This window comes from Maniola jurtina, chromosome 22 (genome assembly GCF_905333055.1).
Source record: "Maniola jurtina chromosome 22, ilManJurt1.1, whole genome shotgun sequence".
Taxonomy (NCBI): Eukaryota; Metazoa; Arthropoda; class Insecta; order Lepidoptera; family Nymphalidae; genus Maniola; species Maniola jurtina.
Window position 1 is genome coordinate 1171352 of NC_060050.1, and position 13548 is coordinate 1184899.

General features: G+C 32.7%; 1 protein-coding gene and 1 long non-coding RNA gene across 15 annotated transcripts in view; one reads left to right on the top strand and one right to left on the bottom strand.

The window, feature by feature from the left end:
* LOC123877130 (phosphatidylinositol-binding clathrin assembly protein LAP) overlaps positions 1–12712 on the top strand; it is a 46299-nt gene extending 33587 nt beyond the window's left edge. For 5 of the 14 annotated variants that reach the window (XM_045923638.1, XM_045923641.1, XM_045923640.1 and 2 more), the window contains 5 exons: positions 1123–1237; positions 2817–2916; positions 5266–5349; positions 6917–6934; positions 9351–12712. In XM_045923638.1, coding sequence (XP_045779594.1) covers positions 1123–1237; positions 2817–2916; positions 5266–5349; positions 6917–6934; positions 9351–9461 — 428 coding nt within the window. In that variant the 3' untranslated portion in view covers positions 9462–12712. The remainder of the gene's footprint in view (positions 1–1122; positions 1238–2816; positions 2917–5265; positions 5350–6916; positions 6935–9350) is intronic. The other 9 variants (XM_045923639.1, XM_045923649.1, XM_045923651.1 and 6 more) reach the window with 5 other exon arrangements.
* Positions 575–1154, bottom strand: LOC123877131. The gene is made up of 2 exons (XR_006798501.1): positions 1042–1154; positions 575–700 (listed from the first exon to the last, which is right to left on the bottom strand). It is a non-coding gene; the product is annotated as an uncharacterized LOC123877131 (long non-coding RNA).
* Positions 12713–13548: the final 836 nt, after the last annotated feature.

Below are 13548 nucleotides of genomic sequence, written 5' to 3' on the forward strand. Positions count from 1 at the left end.
CATCTTCAAATATGCTGTGATTTCAATTCTTCAGAATAATAATTAATTAATCTTGTATGGTTAAAATCTATCAACCCTTTAACATAAAACTGGTACAATGTGGCTTGAGAAGTAGCCAGTAAGCTTTTATATTTTCTTTCAGGGCACGCGCTTAAGAGACTTTTGATTAGTTTAGCATAGCACCGCGTTTTGACACAGCATTAACAATTTTATTAATACCTGTAAATAGTTAAATACATGTGTAATTGTGTATAGTAAAGTAGTTTTTAATACGTCAAAAGTTAACATTTTTTTTTTTCAGAAAACTTTTCGTGTTTTTTTTAAGAGTTGATGTTGTTTGTGTTTTTTTTTTTTCATTTTATAAATATTTTGTCCTATAAAAAACTCATCTTGATCCTAATGTTGTTCTTATACACATGGAACAACATAAAAAACCTCTTCTTTTTGCGTGTGCTCTCTGGGTCTGTGATCCTTCTACCGGTAGAATATAAATAGTAGTGCTTTTGCTCTTTCTGCTGGTAGATGTGAATCGACCCTTAAACAGCTTAGAAAATGTCAGTGTACATTATCTTGATCCTTATTTTGGCTACCTCATCCCATCAATACACGATCTGCGTAAAAGATATCAGTCAGATTTTGCAATATTTACATCATTATTTTCTCTCTAATTTTATTCTATTTCATATAGCTGATCTTAGAACTTTTCTAGAAGGGGCGAGTTCGCTGCGAATCGTTTCGCGAAAATTCATACGCGCGTTGGCGAGGTACTTGGGCCAATGTATTCGTCCACAAGCACCGCGTAAATTTAAAATACGCGCGTAAATCGCGTGTAGTATGCCAGACTCTCGACTCGTGCGTACAACGCACGGCGCTCGCACAAGTTGAAATACTATAACTAGACTAGTTTACGCGCGAATTTGAGAGTGAGTTCACGTATCAAGGAAAATGGAGCGGTATAAGTTCTGCTGAGGCTCCTGGCCGCAACATAAGCGGAAACGATTTGCGGCAAATTCGCCCCTTCTGGACAAGGTCTTATATAACAATATATGATGGTGAAAATACATGTGGATCTTTTACAACAATCGCAATCAACAAAACAGTGTTGTGACATCAATGTTGCAGGACAACAAACGCAACAGTCGACACAGCCGGGCAAGGTGCTCACAGGTGACCTCGACTCCTCACTCGCTCAGCTCGCCAACAATCTCACCATAAACAAAACTGCAAGTGCTCAAAAGTGAGTGGCTTACACTGTTTCGAATGATTTTGAGTCACGATATTTTGTAGAATTTGCGGAAATCCCAACATTTTCTAACAACAAAAATCGATTTTTTGTTGTTACGTTGTTACATGAAATGGGATTTTCGGAAATAAAAAACAGATGTTTTATCGATGATGTGATATTATTGAACGATAAAGCATCTCACAATTATTAAAGTTTGATTTCAGTAGTTAGATATTTTTTTCAAAATTTTTATCGTCGAGTGACGTGAACGTGAAATAATTTTGAATATTTTTACCGAATTATTATTTAGTCATGAGCTGTTTTTTTATAATATTTTTTGGTGAAAGCATCAACATACTTCTATTAGGGCATGAATCGACAAAAAATTCAAAATAGGTCCAGATTTCATTGTCAAACTCAATTTCTTAAATAAATTGATAACATAACAAATAATGACGAACAAACATATTTTTGATGATTCTAATTATAACTTACCTGCCAGAAGGCCCAGCTTAAAAATTGTCATTTGGCAATCACAATTGCTTTCCATGGGCAGAATATTTTATTATTATTGACTAAAGTCAGCCAATATCACTGATTGCAATGGGGGTAGTAAATCAAACCCAATTTATTATCTCTGTTAAAAACAGAGAAGCTGCCTGACTGAAATCCTTTCACAATTTAAACTACTGAGTCTAAAAATTAAGATTTTGCATAATGCATGTAGGTTGTCTCTATCCCCATTAAGGCCTGGTGTTGATGAAAATGGAAATAGCTGGAGATTTGTTTAGAGAGATTCTTAATAGATGATGTAAAAAAAAATTTGGATACAGGGTAAGAAAGGATTTTCAGAAATCCTATTTAAGTTAAGCCAACCATACCTGTATTTCCTCAAAAAAAGTCTTTCACCATCATTTCATAACTTTTGTTCTGTTGAAAAATTGTAGTAGTCAGTATGTAAGGTTATATAGTTTTTATGAATTTTTATTAAGCATCTTGTACAAAATTTCTTAGTTTTCTTTACACCCAGATTGTACGTACGTATGTATGTATGTAGATGCTTTCACGTGTGTTTTATTAGTTTAGTGTGCTCAAAGGATTTAAGTGGACATTTTAAGACCTAAGACCAAATTATCTACTTAATTCTAGATTAGTCGTTTAAAATTAGTTTGTATTTCCGAACTTATTTCAACTAACTCAGTCAGCGCTGGAAAAGTTTGAAGAGTGTTGTTTTATTGTTTTTTTATTTGTTAAAGCTCAAGTTTGCACATATATTTACAACCAGCGCTCCAAGCGGCAACGTTGCGAAATTAAAGTCAATGGTATTGAATTTTTGACTTTAAATCCAGAATCTTTAGGTCCATTTTACTTTGACGCCATTTTGTTTCCATTCTCGAATACTACCAAAATTGGTGAGAAGTAAAATCTTTTATTGAGGGTACTGTACCCAATTTCATACCGAAATTCAACTAACTAAAGTTTGTTCGGAGTACAAATTGGTTTTAAAAGACTGCATAATTAGTATCAGTTTGTAGCGACATCCACTTAAAACCTTGTTGAGCCCAAAGCACGCATGGTTGTCTGGCACTAGGCCGATGCAGTGGAGTTCGCCCAAGAACGCGTCAAAGACTGGCGTCGCTTGGAGCCCGCAGCCCATGCAGGCAACCACCGGTGCTGGATACCGCCCTATGGTAAGATTTATGGGGTGCTAGACCCCGTAGTTCTTCAGATCCTTAAGGGCCCGATTCATTGACTTACTATACTACCAATGTCTAAGAAAAGTTCATAAAAAGTGCCTGGGGCTACGGCCAGTGGTAAATTATTTTGACGACTAAAAAGCACTTGTAAAAGTTTAATTGAATAAAAATCTATTCTATTCTATAATATTCTACTGCGGTACTTTGTCAGCTATAGCGTGACGATCGCAATTGCCTCTGATTGGTTGATACTCTCTCGTTATTGGCTACAATGCACTGTCGCAACAGAAATACTATAAATTCAACCAATCACATTAATTGAGATTGTAATAATGATTGATGTAGCTTTTCCGAAAGTGACCAGCAGAACCGGCGCAAAAGTGTGACAGAGAGCAATAATTATAAATTCACCCTTTAGACATTATTTCAAAAGGTGTCAAATGTCGTGCCCAAATCGTAGAATTGTCTATTTCATGAAATGGTGGTATTTCATTTTATGGCCAACTACTGCTGGCCATATAGTTTAATTCCAACGTTTGTCGATTTGACCAACAAAACGTTTGGCTATATCAAAACTGGGGCTTAAAAGATCTTATAAATGAACAGATATGCAAGAATGTGGCCCAAAATAAAATTGAAGCACCTGCAACTTCACGTAGTCTGTTCTACCCTTAGAAAGTTTTTGTTTCGAAGCCAGAAGCTCGCAAAGGAGGTACTGTATGGTTGAGTAGGTGAAGCTGAATGAAGGAACAATGAAGTGCGTTTTCTGGGACAGTCCCTTTAAAAATCTTTTTGTGGATTTTGCTGGTATAGTAAGTCAATGGCCCGATTAATTATTTCTGTGGTAGCCTGATTACTGTGGTACACAAAACTTTATTAAACTTCGATCGAGTTTTTCTTGTTGATACGCTTATGAAATCATAAATAGTAACATAGTACATAACGTTTGAAAGTGGGTGATTACTTCACATACTGAGATGGGGAATTGTGCAGTTAAAAGTTTTGTGTACATACAAGTTTGGTAACAGCTACTGTTAAACTAAGCAAGGGGTTGGATATAATTTACTAAATTTTAACAATACATGGGAACACCCCTACATTGCGTACATTCTAATTATTTTAATTTTCAGTGTCGATCTAAAAATCTGTGATCAGATTACGAAACTTTGATGTAACCAATGCGATCACGATAATGGTAGCTTGGGAAGTAAAGATTAATAAATTAATGAAGTATTTCTTCAAGATGTCGTATTTTTTTCAAGATGGCGGCTGAAAAAATGCATTCAAAAATCGGTTATGTGCTTATCTGACTCGCACACGAAGGGTTACGCACCATCGTACAAGAAATAACACTTTTTACTTTTTTTTTTATTTGGCAGCAGGTCTGATTGCAGCCAAGCGCTAGACTATAAATTAAAAAAAAAAAATTGGTTGTCTATAAAGTCGGTTTACTGACGATAGTTGAACGTGACAACAAAGGCCGATTGTGCTTCTTTGTCGCTCGTTCCGCGCTCTCGCTTGCACTTCAAGCCTTACATGGAACGCCTCAGAGCGAGGTAACGCCGCATGAGTCATGTTTTTTCGTGCGTGCAGCCGGCTCTATCGAATTATAAGACGTTGTCACGTAAAAAATGCATGAAGGAAGTTATTTTCTCCTTCAAAAAATAAAATTCTTGCAAGATTATATTATTTGATTTGCCGATCGCATTGCATCATACAAGTTTCGTGGTCTGTGCAATAACTTAAATGGCTGCTAAGAAATGTAAAAAGCTGTTGTAATGCCCTCTGAAATGTAATGTCCTCCATTTTGTTTTGTTAAACAACGCTAGTTCATCCGTCATTTTCTGTTCTTTATGCTTTTGTTGTTGCATTAGTGCTAAGTCTTTTTCTGCCCCTTTCTTCGGGGGTTGTAACGAATATATTTGTTGCCTTTTTGCTCAGAACTTTAAGTAGAAAGCAAGTGTTTATCTATTTCTGGTACAGAATCATATTTCTATTATCATTTTGAAGAGCTTTGATAAAGACAATATAAGAGGTTAAATATCTGGTAAATAGGGATTTATAACAAAATTGAAATGAGTAGTATTAAAGTACCAATCGGTACCAATGACAAATCTGGAAACTGGAAAATTAAATTATTAAGAAGGCAATCTAAAGTTGGCTAAAAAACATTTCCTGACCTTTAAAATGAGCTATATTTATTTATAATTAGATTTATTTTAGTTAATCGATTTTTTTTCGGTTCCGTATATTCGTTACAACCCAAAAAAAATGTTTCTTTGTTTACTCAGTTTATTTGCATTCCCGTAGCATGCCAGCACCCTTTTATTTTGCGTTTTACAGGGTCCCGGCATGATGTTACCACCAATGCCCCATACATTACCCCATACGATACCCCATACGTACCATCCCCCGCATTTTGTTTTGGTAAGTCGCTAAAGTTTCTTTTATTTTTGTTGCAATAGATTGTACAGTCTCGCAATTTGGTTGAGAACATATTGTCAAAAGAAGTTTCCTTAGCGCGCTCCCTAACGCTTTTCATACAAACGTAATTTGGTTCGCATTTGAATTTATATATATTTTTAATTATATAGACTAGCAAAGTGCATTCTATAGATCTCTGATTAGATCTCTCTCTATAGATTAAACACTGAAGTTCTCAACCATTTTTAGCGGACAATTTCTTCCGTGATTTATTTTTATGATGTAAATAATTTTTCTATGTATAAAAATCTATCTTTTACTTCTAGTTAATATAATTACTATGTATTTACCTGCACCATAAAAATGGCATAACATGAACTCGGTAGCAATAAAATACTATTATCAATATATCGTAAAACAGTCTTATGTTGTTGAGAATAGTAAATTAAGAGTAGCATAAGCTTTTATAATATTCACCAATCTAAAAGGCCTTATTTTATAAGTACTATGTATATGATACTTTCAAACTAATAATCATAAAGCAAAATGATGTATGTCTGTTACTTTTTCACGTACACAGAGGAAGCTTGCGTCCCCTTTTTTTGTTGATGGGGGGAGGAAATCTCTTTATGGAGAGATCAGGTTATGTAGGATTTCTACCCATAAAACCTCCTCGGTGGCTATCCTCAGCACATATTAAGAGGCTCCGGGAACTTGCGCCGGTGCCTCTCTTGCGCGACGCTCAGTGTCATCCTGGAAGATGCACTTCCCTGACCTCAAGGTTGCATCCTCGGAGACGGACATAAAATACTTTATCCCAGGCAATCATAGAGTTTCCGCTGGATTTTTAAAAACCGTTTTAAGGGTAGGTTTCCACTGAAGCAGACAGGTGTTAACCAATCAAAAAGGAAAATCTGAATCATGGAGTACAATATCATTGTTATGATTAGCTGAATTTATGGTATTTGTGCTGCAACAATACATTTTAACCAATAGCGAAAAAGTATCAGGCAATAATTGAAAGTGATTGCAATCATCACACGAACTGTGGCTGACAAACTACGACGGTTTCGTAATGCATACATTATGAAACTAGACGTTTACACGTGCAATCGATAATGAAAATAATATCGTGAAACTATTTTCGTGCCACTAATTTTGTAATGTAAATTCCGCTTAAATGGTCACGTCATTTCTACATAATATATGCGTGATAACTGATCCTGTCCGAAACTTCTGGCTTCACGGAAGACCAGTGCTCTGCCTGCGTTCCCGACACAGGCGCAGCAAATGCTGAGTGGAGTCAATTTTGGTACCACACACCACGCGTCCCATTTTATTTATTTTATATTATGTATGTAGATAACGTATGTTAGTGGCACTAAATAAACAGTTTTTCTTTCTTCTTCTTTCTGATAATTCACCGCTCTACACCGCTTCAGTGAAAACACAGCCTTATCCTCGCGGACTAAGTTGCGGGCCTCAGCAAGTTTATTTATATTTAATCTAATGATATATAATAATATGATCTCAAATATATATACTATTTTTATATGTTCTGTGTACACAGGACCAGACCACGCAACAGGTACAGTACGTTTGAATGTGTGTATGCACGCGCGTGTGCATGGCTACCATTCTATGTGTATATACTTTACAAATACATGCTCACACAAACAGCGTGTAAACAGGACGCTAGCAAAATCTTAGCGTTATTAATCCAATGCCAATAACCATTTGCCTTATCTTGTAGATAAAGTGATTTAGTATTTTTCAAACCCGCAATGTATATCGTGCAAAACTCGGGTCAAAGCCCCACCTGCGACGCGGCATTGACTTCGATTGACCTATTTACAGAACGTTCGTTGACCTCTAGCTTCAGTCAGATGTTTTATTTGCAACTCTCAATATATTGTGAACTTTAAAAAAATACAGGATTTTGTTCGTAGTTTTTTTATCGTTTATTTCTTCGTTTTTGCTAGCGTCCTGGTTACAGCTTATATGTAACAGGATCTTTTCTTTGGTATATGACTGTAAAACCAACAATTAAAGTCAAATTCATACTCAAATCATTTATTCAAATTGGGTATACCATTGTACACTTCTTGATTGTCATTGATGAATTTGTAAGATAATGATTAACAGTGATAATAATTAATAACGTAAACTTAAAAACCAAAGCTACGAGGGTTCTAAACGCGCCCAAGTCTGAGAAGATTGTATTAATGATGCACAGATGCTTGATTCTTATTGTTGCGTCTAATCGAAACAAATAGTAGGTACTATAGGCCCACCGTCTAACTCCTTTTTTTAAACATTTTCGTTTAATTTTATGATTCCCTGTATTATATAAATATTTTTATACTTGGTAATCTCAAATGTCTATTATATTCCAACATGGCTATGGCACGTGATAGACTATGTCTTAGATTTAACATCTTGAAGTACAACACACATTAATCATACACATATTCGAGGTTGATTTAGTAGATTCTTGGGAAGTAATTGGCAACACTGGTCAGTCAGTCTCTAAGTTATTTTGGTATAAAATATATTGTCGGGCGAGTTTCCATCGCTACGGCGTCGACACGCACGAAACGTTTTGCGTCATCATTCCTCATTCGCATAGCTAAGGTTTGGAATACTCTTCCGCGATCTGTGTTTCGTACCAATTACAATCCGGGTATCTTTAAAACAAGAGTGAATAGGCACCTAGGTAAACACGTCCCATCTTAGACCACATCATCACTTTCCATCAGGTGTGATGTGGTGTTCTACAGTCATATACCTACCCACTTACCTACATCATATTTACCTCCGTTGTTATTATAGATTCATACCATTGAATGAAAGCCTAAATTATTTCCGATTATTGCATACATATAACTTTAGAATTTTGAGAGTTTTAGGCCCGATTTTTCAATCGTCAAACAACTTTTATCTGAAGAATGAAGACGTTTTGGCAGTAAAGTTATTTGACGATTGAAAAATCGGCCCTAAGTTTCATTATAAACCTACAAGTTTTGCACGACAACTTTATGATAAACTTAACTGAATAAAAACCGGTCTAAAAGTCTAAATATAGTGCTGTCTTTTTCCGCCGGAAGCATTATAATAAGGAAAACAATATATTTAGACTTGTCATTTGTATAACACAATTAGCTGCAATTCGGCCAATTCTGTTGTATACAATTAACTCAATATATTGCTATTCCTTTCATAATGCTCCCGACAGAAAAAGAGAAAAAGATAACACTAGATTTAGATATGTCAATTTAGTTAGAGATTGTGTACAACAGTATTAGTTATTACCATAATATATGCATACCTAAAAGTTATAAAATATTGCATACAATCCACATTTATGTAATTATAGTACACATTATATAATAGTCATTTCAAAACTTTATACTATGTATTTCAATATTTTATATACAATAGCTAAATTGCTACATATTTTATAAATATAGTGAGTAGCTTATGCTATAGATTTTTCCCCGTTTATTTACTTTCATTGGTCCCACAAATTAAAACCTTAAAGTAATCTTAAAAGACCACAAAGACAAATGTCTCATATTTATATACAAGAACTTCATAAACATAGAAAAATTCATATTTTGTTCAATATTAGGCACAAATCTGTCTTTCGCATATCTATTAATATGTTGTCTGAGAATTATTAGTCAGACAAGTGATTCTGAACGCAACTTAGAATATTCACATCTTTTTCTTACCAATGTAATAAGAAAAGGACAGACAATCCTAATTTTTTTGAACTGTCAAACTTTGTGACTTTAGGTGCCAGTCGTCAAGTCGTGAGCCTATTGTTTTGTACAGTGCACTAATAGTTAGAGCCTTTAAACTTGAAAATTCGTTTTCCGTCCTTTTTTAGCAATATTAAATAGAAAAAGATGTTTGAAGACACCTTTGTCTGACAATAATTAGTCGGACTTTTAATCACGCATCTGTTTTATGATTTTAATTGCTTTTTTTTGGTATTCCAGCAACAGCCAGCAATGGTAATGGGTATGAACGCGACACCCATGATGCCGATGGGTGCCATGCAACCCATGAGACCGCCCATACCCCCGCAACCTACAAACCAGTTCAGTTAAACTGTTTGTTTTCGTAGTATATTGGAAATTGAGTTCTATTGCGTTGGCATTGGGTTGATTTTTGAACATCATTTTTTCGTATATCATGAACATCAAAGATATATTTTTTGTCTTGAATAATTAAGATTTGAATTTTCTCTTAGTACCTATAAGTTATAAGAGATAAAGATGTCCGAAATTCATAAAACAGACAGACGAATTAGAATCCTATCAGTTAGAAAAACGCTAATTCGATTCAGATGTTACCAGCTTTAGAAAGAACTACTAATTGGTAGGAAATTAGTTTTGAATGTAGTGTTACCAGTGTCAAAAATATTCCCAATAAAATGGGAAACATTATTTTTTGATTTCAACCCAGTGTCAATATGAACCATCGCGGCTCATTTGCTAACAGATAATAAATAAGTATAGTTAGCATTGAACCATGCGATTTACTTAATAGTCGCAGATAAATATTTGTCACAGATAACAAAACGATGTTTGCATTAAAATCATTAAATCAATACAAAACAACGATACGGTTACAATAAAAAAAAAATTATTAACTTCTGAAATATTTGTTAAATTTTTGAAATAATAATTAAAAGCTAAATTGAATGAATCCAAGGATGAAAGAGACAGACGGCTTTTCCTTCATTCATATTCTGCGTTTACTTCATTCATTTTTTCATATTCTGCGTTTTGTTAAATATGGAATCTTGCCGTTTTTAAACTTTCAAGGGTTTTTTTGAATGATTGTCGTATTGTTATATTGTGACGATGTAGGTCAGCATTGTATATACAGCCTAAGATTGCTTCAACGGTTCAATATACGTTATCGAAATGCCGCTGACTTGTGAACCAGGTAGGTAGATATAGTTTATTAAAATATGAGTTCTTAAGATAAATCTTGAAGTAATTTTATTCTTTCAATTATTAGTTTTTTACTAGGCGGTAAAATATCAAATAAAATAAACCAAAATAAAAATTTCTTCGGTTTATGAAATAATTTTTCGATTGAAATAATAAATTATTTTGTCGCATTACTTGAATTAAAGGCAACTTTTTCTGTGCTTTTTCTCTATCGTAATTTTAATAGGAAATTTTATAATTATAGTCCAATCATCTCATTTTTTGTAAAGATATTAAATAATTTGTTTCTTATGAAATGGTGCGTAACGATAAAATTTTAGTTGCCATCGAATCGACTTCACATTCCATATATTTTGTAAAATTGTTTATTTTTAGTCTCAGTTCAAATGATTCTAAGATGGAAATTTACGGTAGCTATTTTATGCAAAACTTATACTGACCAAAAATACGGGAATTTTTCAATATATTATGCTGGTCTATTGTTTTAACAACCGAAATTCTAAGAAGTCAATAACGTAAAATTAAGTTTCTTGCAATTTATGTATTACATTAACATTTAAATAGTATTCCAATATATAGTTTATAATCCTACCTTTTGACATAGTCAGCATTTATGATTCGGAATAGGTTATACTAAAATCAATTCTTTATTGGATTATGTAGTCAGATTTTAGTAAAAACATGTACCCATATATCTAATAGAATTATATTATACGATATTATGTGTATAAATTAATATATAGAACAGACATTTAGCCTATATTATTACACTTATGAACGTCGATACTTATTGGATATTTAATAATTAACTATTATAATGTTGTTTCCCTATTTCTCACGTAATTCTTGTACATTGTATTGATATATGAAGGATGCCACAGTCCACACGTATAAGTAAAATATATTTAACTAGACATTGAAAACGTACTCGTATATGGTGAAATTAAATTTATTAAAATATAAATATATTTTATCTGTGGTGTCCTTTAAACATATATTTTATGTATAGTCGTATTAGATTGTTATGAAATTAGATTTTACGGGTGTACATTTTACAACATGGCTGTTTGATTTTGAATACAGACGATCGCGATGTAACATGGACGCTTTTTTGTATAGGTTTAATAGTAATAAAAGTGAGATAGCTGTTGTTCCAAGTCTAGTTTTAAATAGTCAACAATTCCTTTGTCCCCCTTTTGTGGTTTAGGTGCTTATTGTGTTGCCAGGATAGTATGTTTTTTTTTCATTTATAACATCAAAATGTGCTCATTATTGAGTTCTACATTTTCATGGTGAAACATATCGAGAATGATGATGTTTTAACTGTTAAGTTTGAAATTAATTTATATTCATGTTTCTTGGAACTATTAAACGCTGATTTTGTTAAATCAATTAGCGTGATATTGTTTTTTAAGACTGCAAAAAATTATTTGAAAGTATTAGCGATTTATTTGTATTACCTATATATATTGTCTATTTTGCGACATTTCACTTTTAATTTCAGTGGTAACGAATGTATTCGAATGTTGCCATTTTTAATAAACTGGTATTTACTCATCATTAATTGAAATTTGGTAGAAAATGGCGTATGCTTAATCTATTTGGTGTTAATGTTTAGGGAAAATGTTTACTAATTATGTATAACGCGTAGCTGTTTGTTAAAACTATCTTAGATTTAGCATACAATTTCATTTTTACGTTCAAAATTTCCTCAATATAACACTAGATGTGTAAATAAAGTGTAATTTTCATAGTTAAAATAGTGCAAATATATTTTGCTACTTTAATTAGACATCACTCAAATAAAAAATATACTAATGTACATTTCATACACAGATCAAGAAAACTATATTTTGCAAGTATAATCCTTAAATGTCTAATGAATGTAACAAAGTATTAAATAGTTTATTAATTGTATTTTTAGTCTTTGCTTTATATTTAAATTTAATGATATTTGATATCATTTGCAAACCATCCAGAATCTTTTGATAGAAATGTTATATCGTAGATATACATAGTGCAATATTAAATTGTGTATTGATTCTTTCTAATTCAAGTCAAGTTAAGAAATATAATGAGACTTGCCACATTGTTTGTCATTTTGTCCCCGCTCGCCATATGTTTATAATTTTTATACTGTGATTTATAGTGGATTCGACTGATATTGTTTAAATGTTGGGATTCGCTAAATGTCTAGACTTATGATTTTTCGATTTTGTATTATTTTAAGAGCGATTTTCTTTATTTTATTTGAAAATTGCTAAGTTGTACATTTTATTCAACAATTACTGTGGTTTATTTCTTTTATGTAAATATCCCATACTATTATTTGCTAGATGTCGTGCCTTTAGATATCCGATTTAGTTTATTTATGAAATAAATAAAATGATTTAAGTCCTAATTTTTGTTTTTTTCATTTAGTTATTAATTTTTAAACCTTAGGGTCCAGTGTCAGCCTTCTTAAAATTCACCCCAATACCCAAATGTAAGTATAAAATTTAATAATACCACGAACAAAATTACTGTTTTCTACTATTAAAGCGAGTACTTACCTCCAATTCCAATGACAATACTATTAAAACCTACTATTTTTAGTGACGTGGTTAATTAGTCTCAACATTCGCAAGATCGAAGTTAATTAAATTAAGTAGAAGTAGATTGTTTACTCACCTAGAAATGCTCTATTTGGAATAATTAACGGCAAATCATAGTCTGCAAGTGTGAGAACTATAATATGATTAAAAGAAGAAAGGAAATAATTTTGGTCCTGTCTTTACCTTCTATTTGATACTATTAGTCTTAGCTGCTGTTAAATTTTCAGCTATCGGGGACAGGTCATAATTTTGTGGGAATCATGATCAAGTTTAAAATTATCCGAAAAATTAAGCATCTGAAAGATAGTTCTTCAGTGAGCTAAATTTTTAAAAGTTAAAATTTTTAGAAATAGGTATAAGAGATTGATGGCTCAAATGATGACTTATCTTGGAATATGTTTTGCATAGTTTCATATACCTACATATTATCATTGCAGTATTTTTATCGTAGAAAATGTATTCCCACAATGCTAGGAGTTTTAATTAAGATATAACATCTTATATTTCTAAGTCAAAACATAATATGTACCCCGTTATTAGACAAATGTATATTTTTGTTAAAAATGGACTGTTTTCTACCCATTATTATCATTTCACATTGAAGATAGAAAACAATCCATCAAACGCTTAAAGTGTATGTG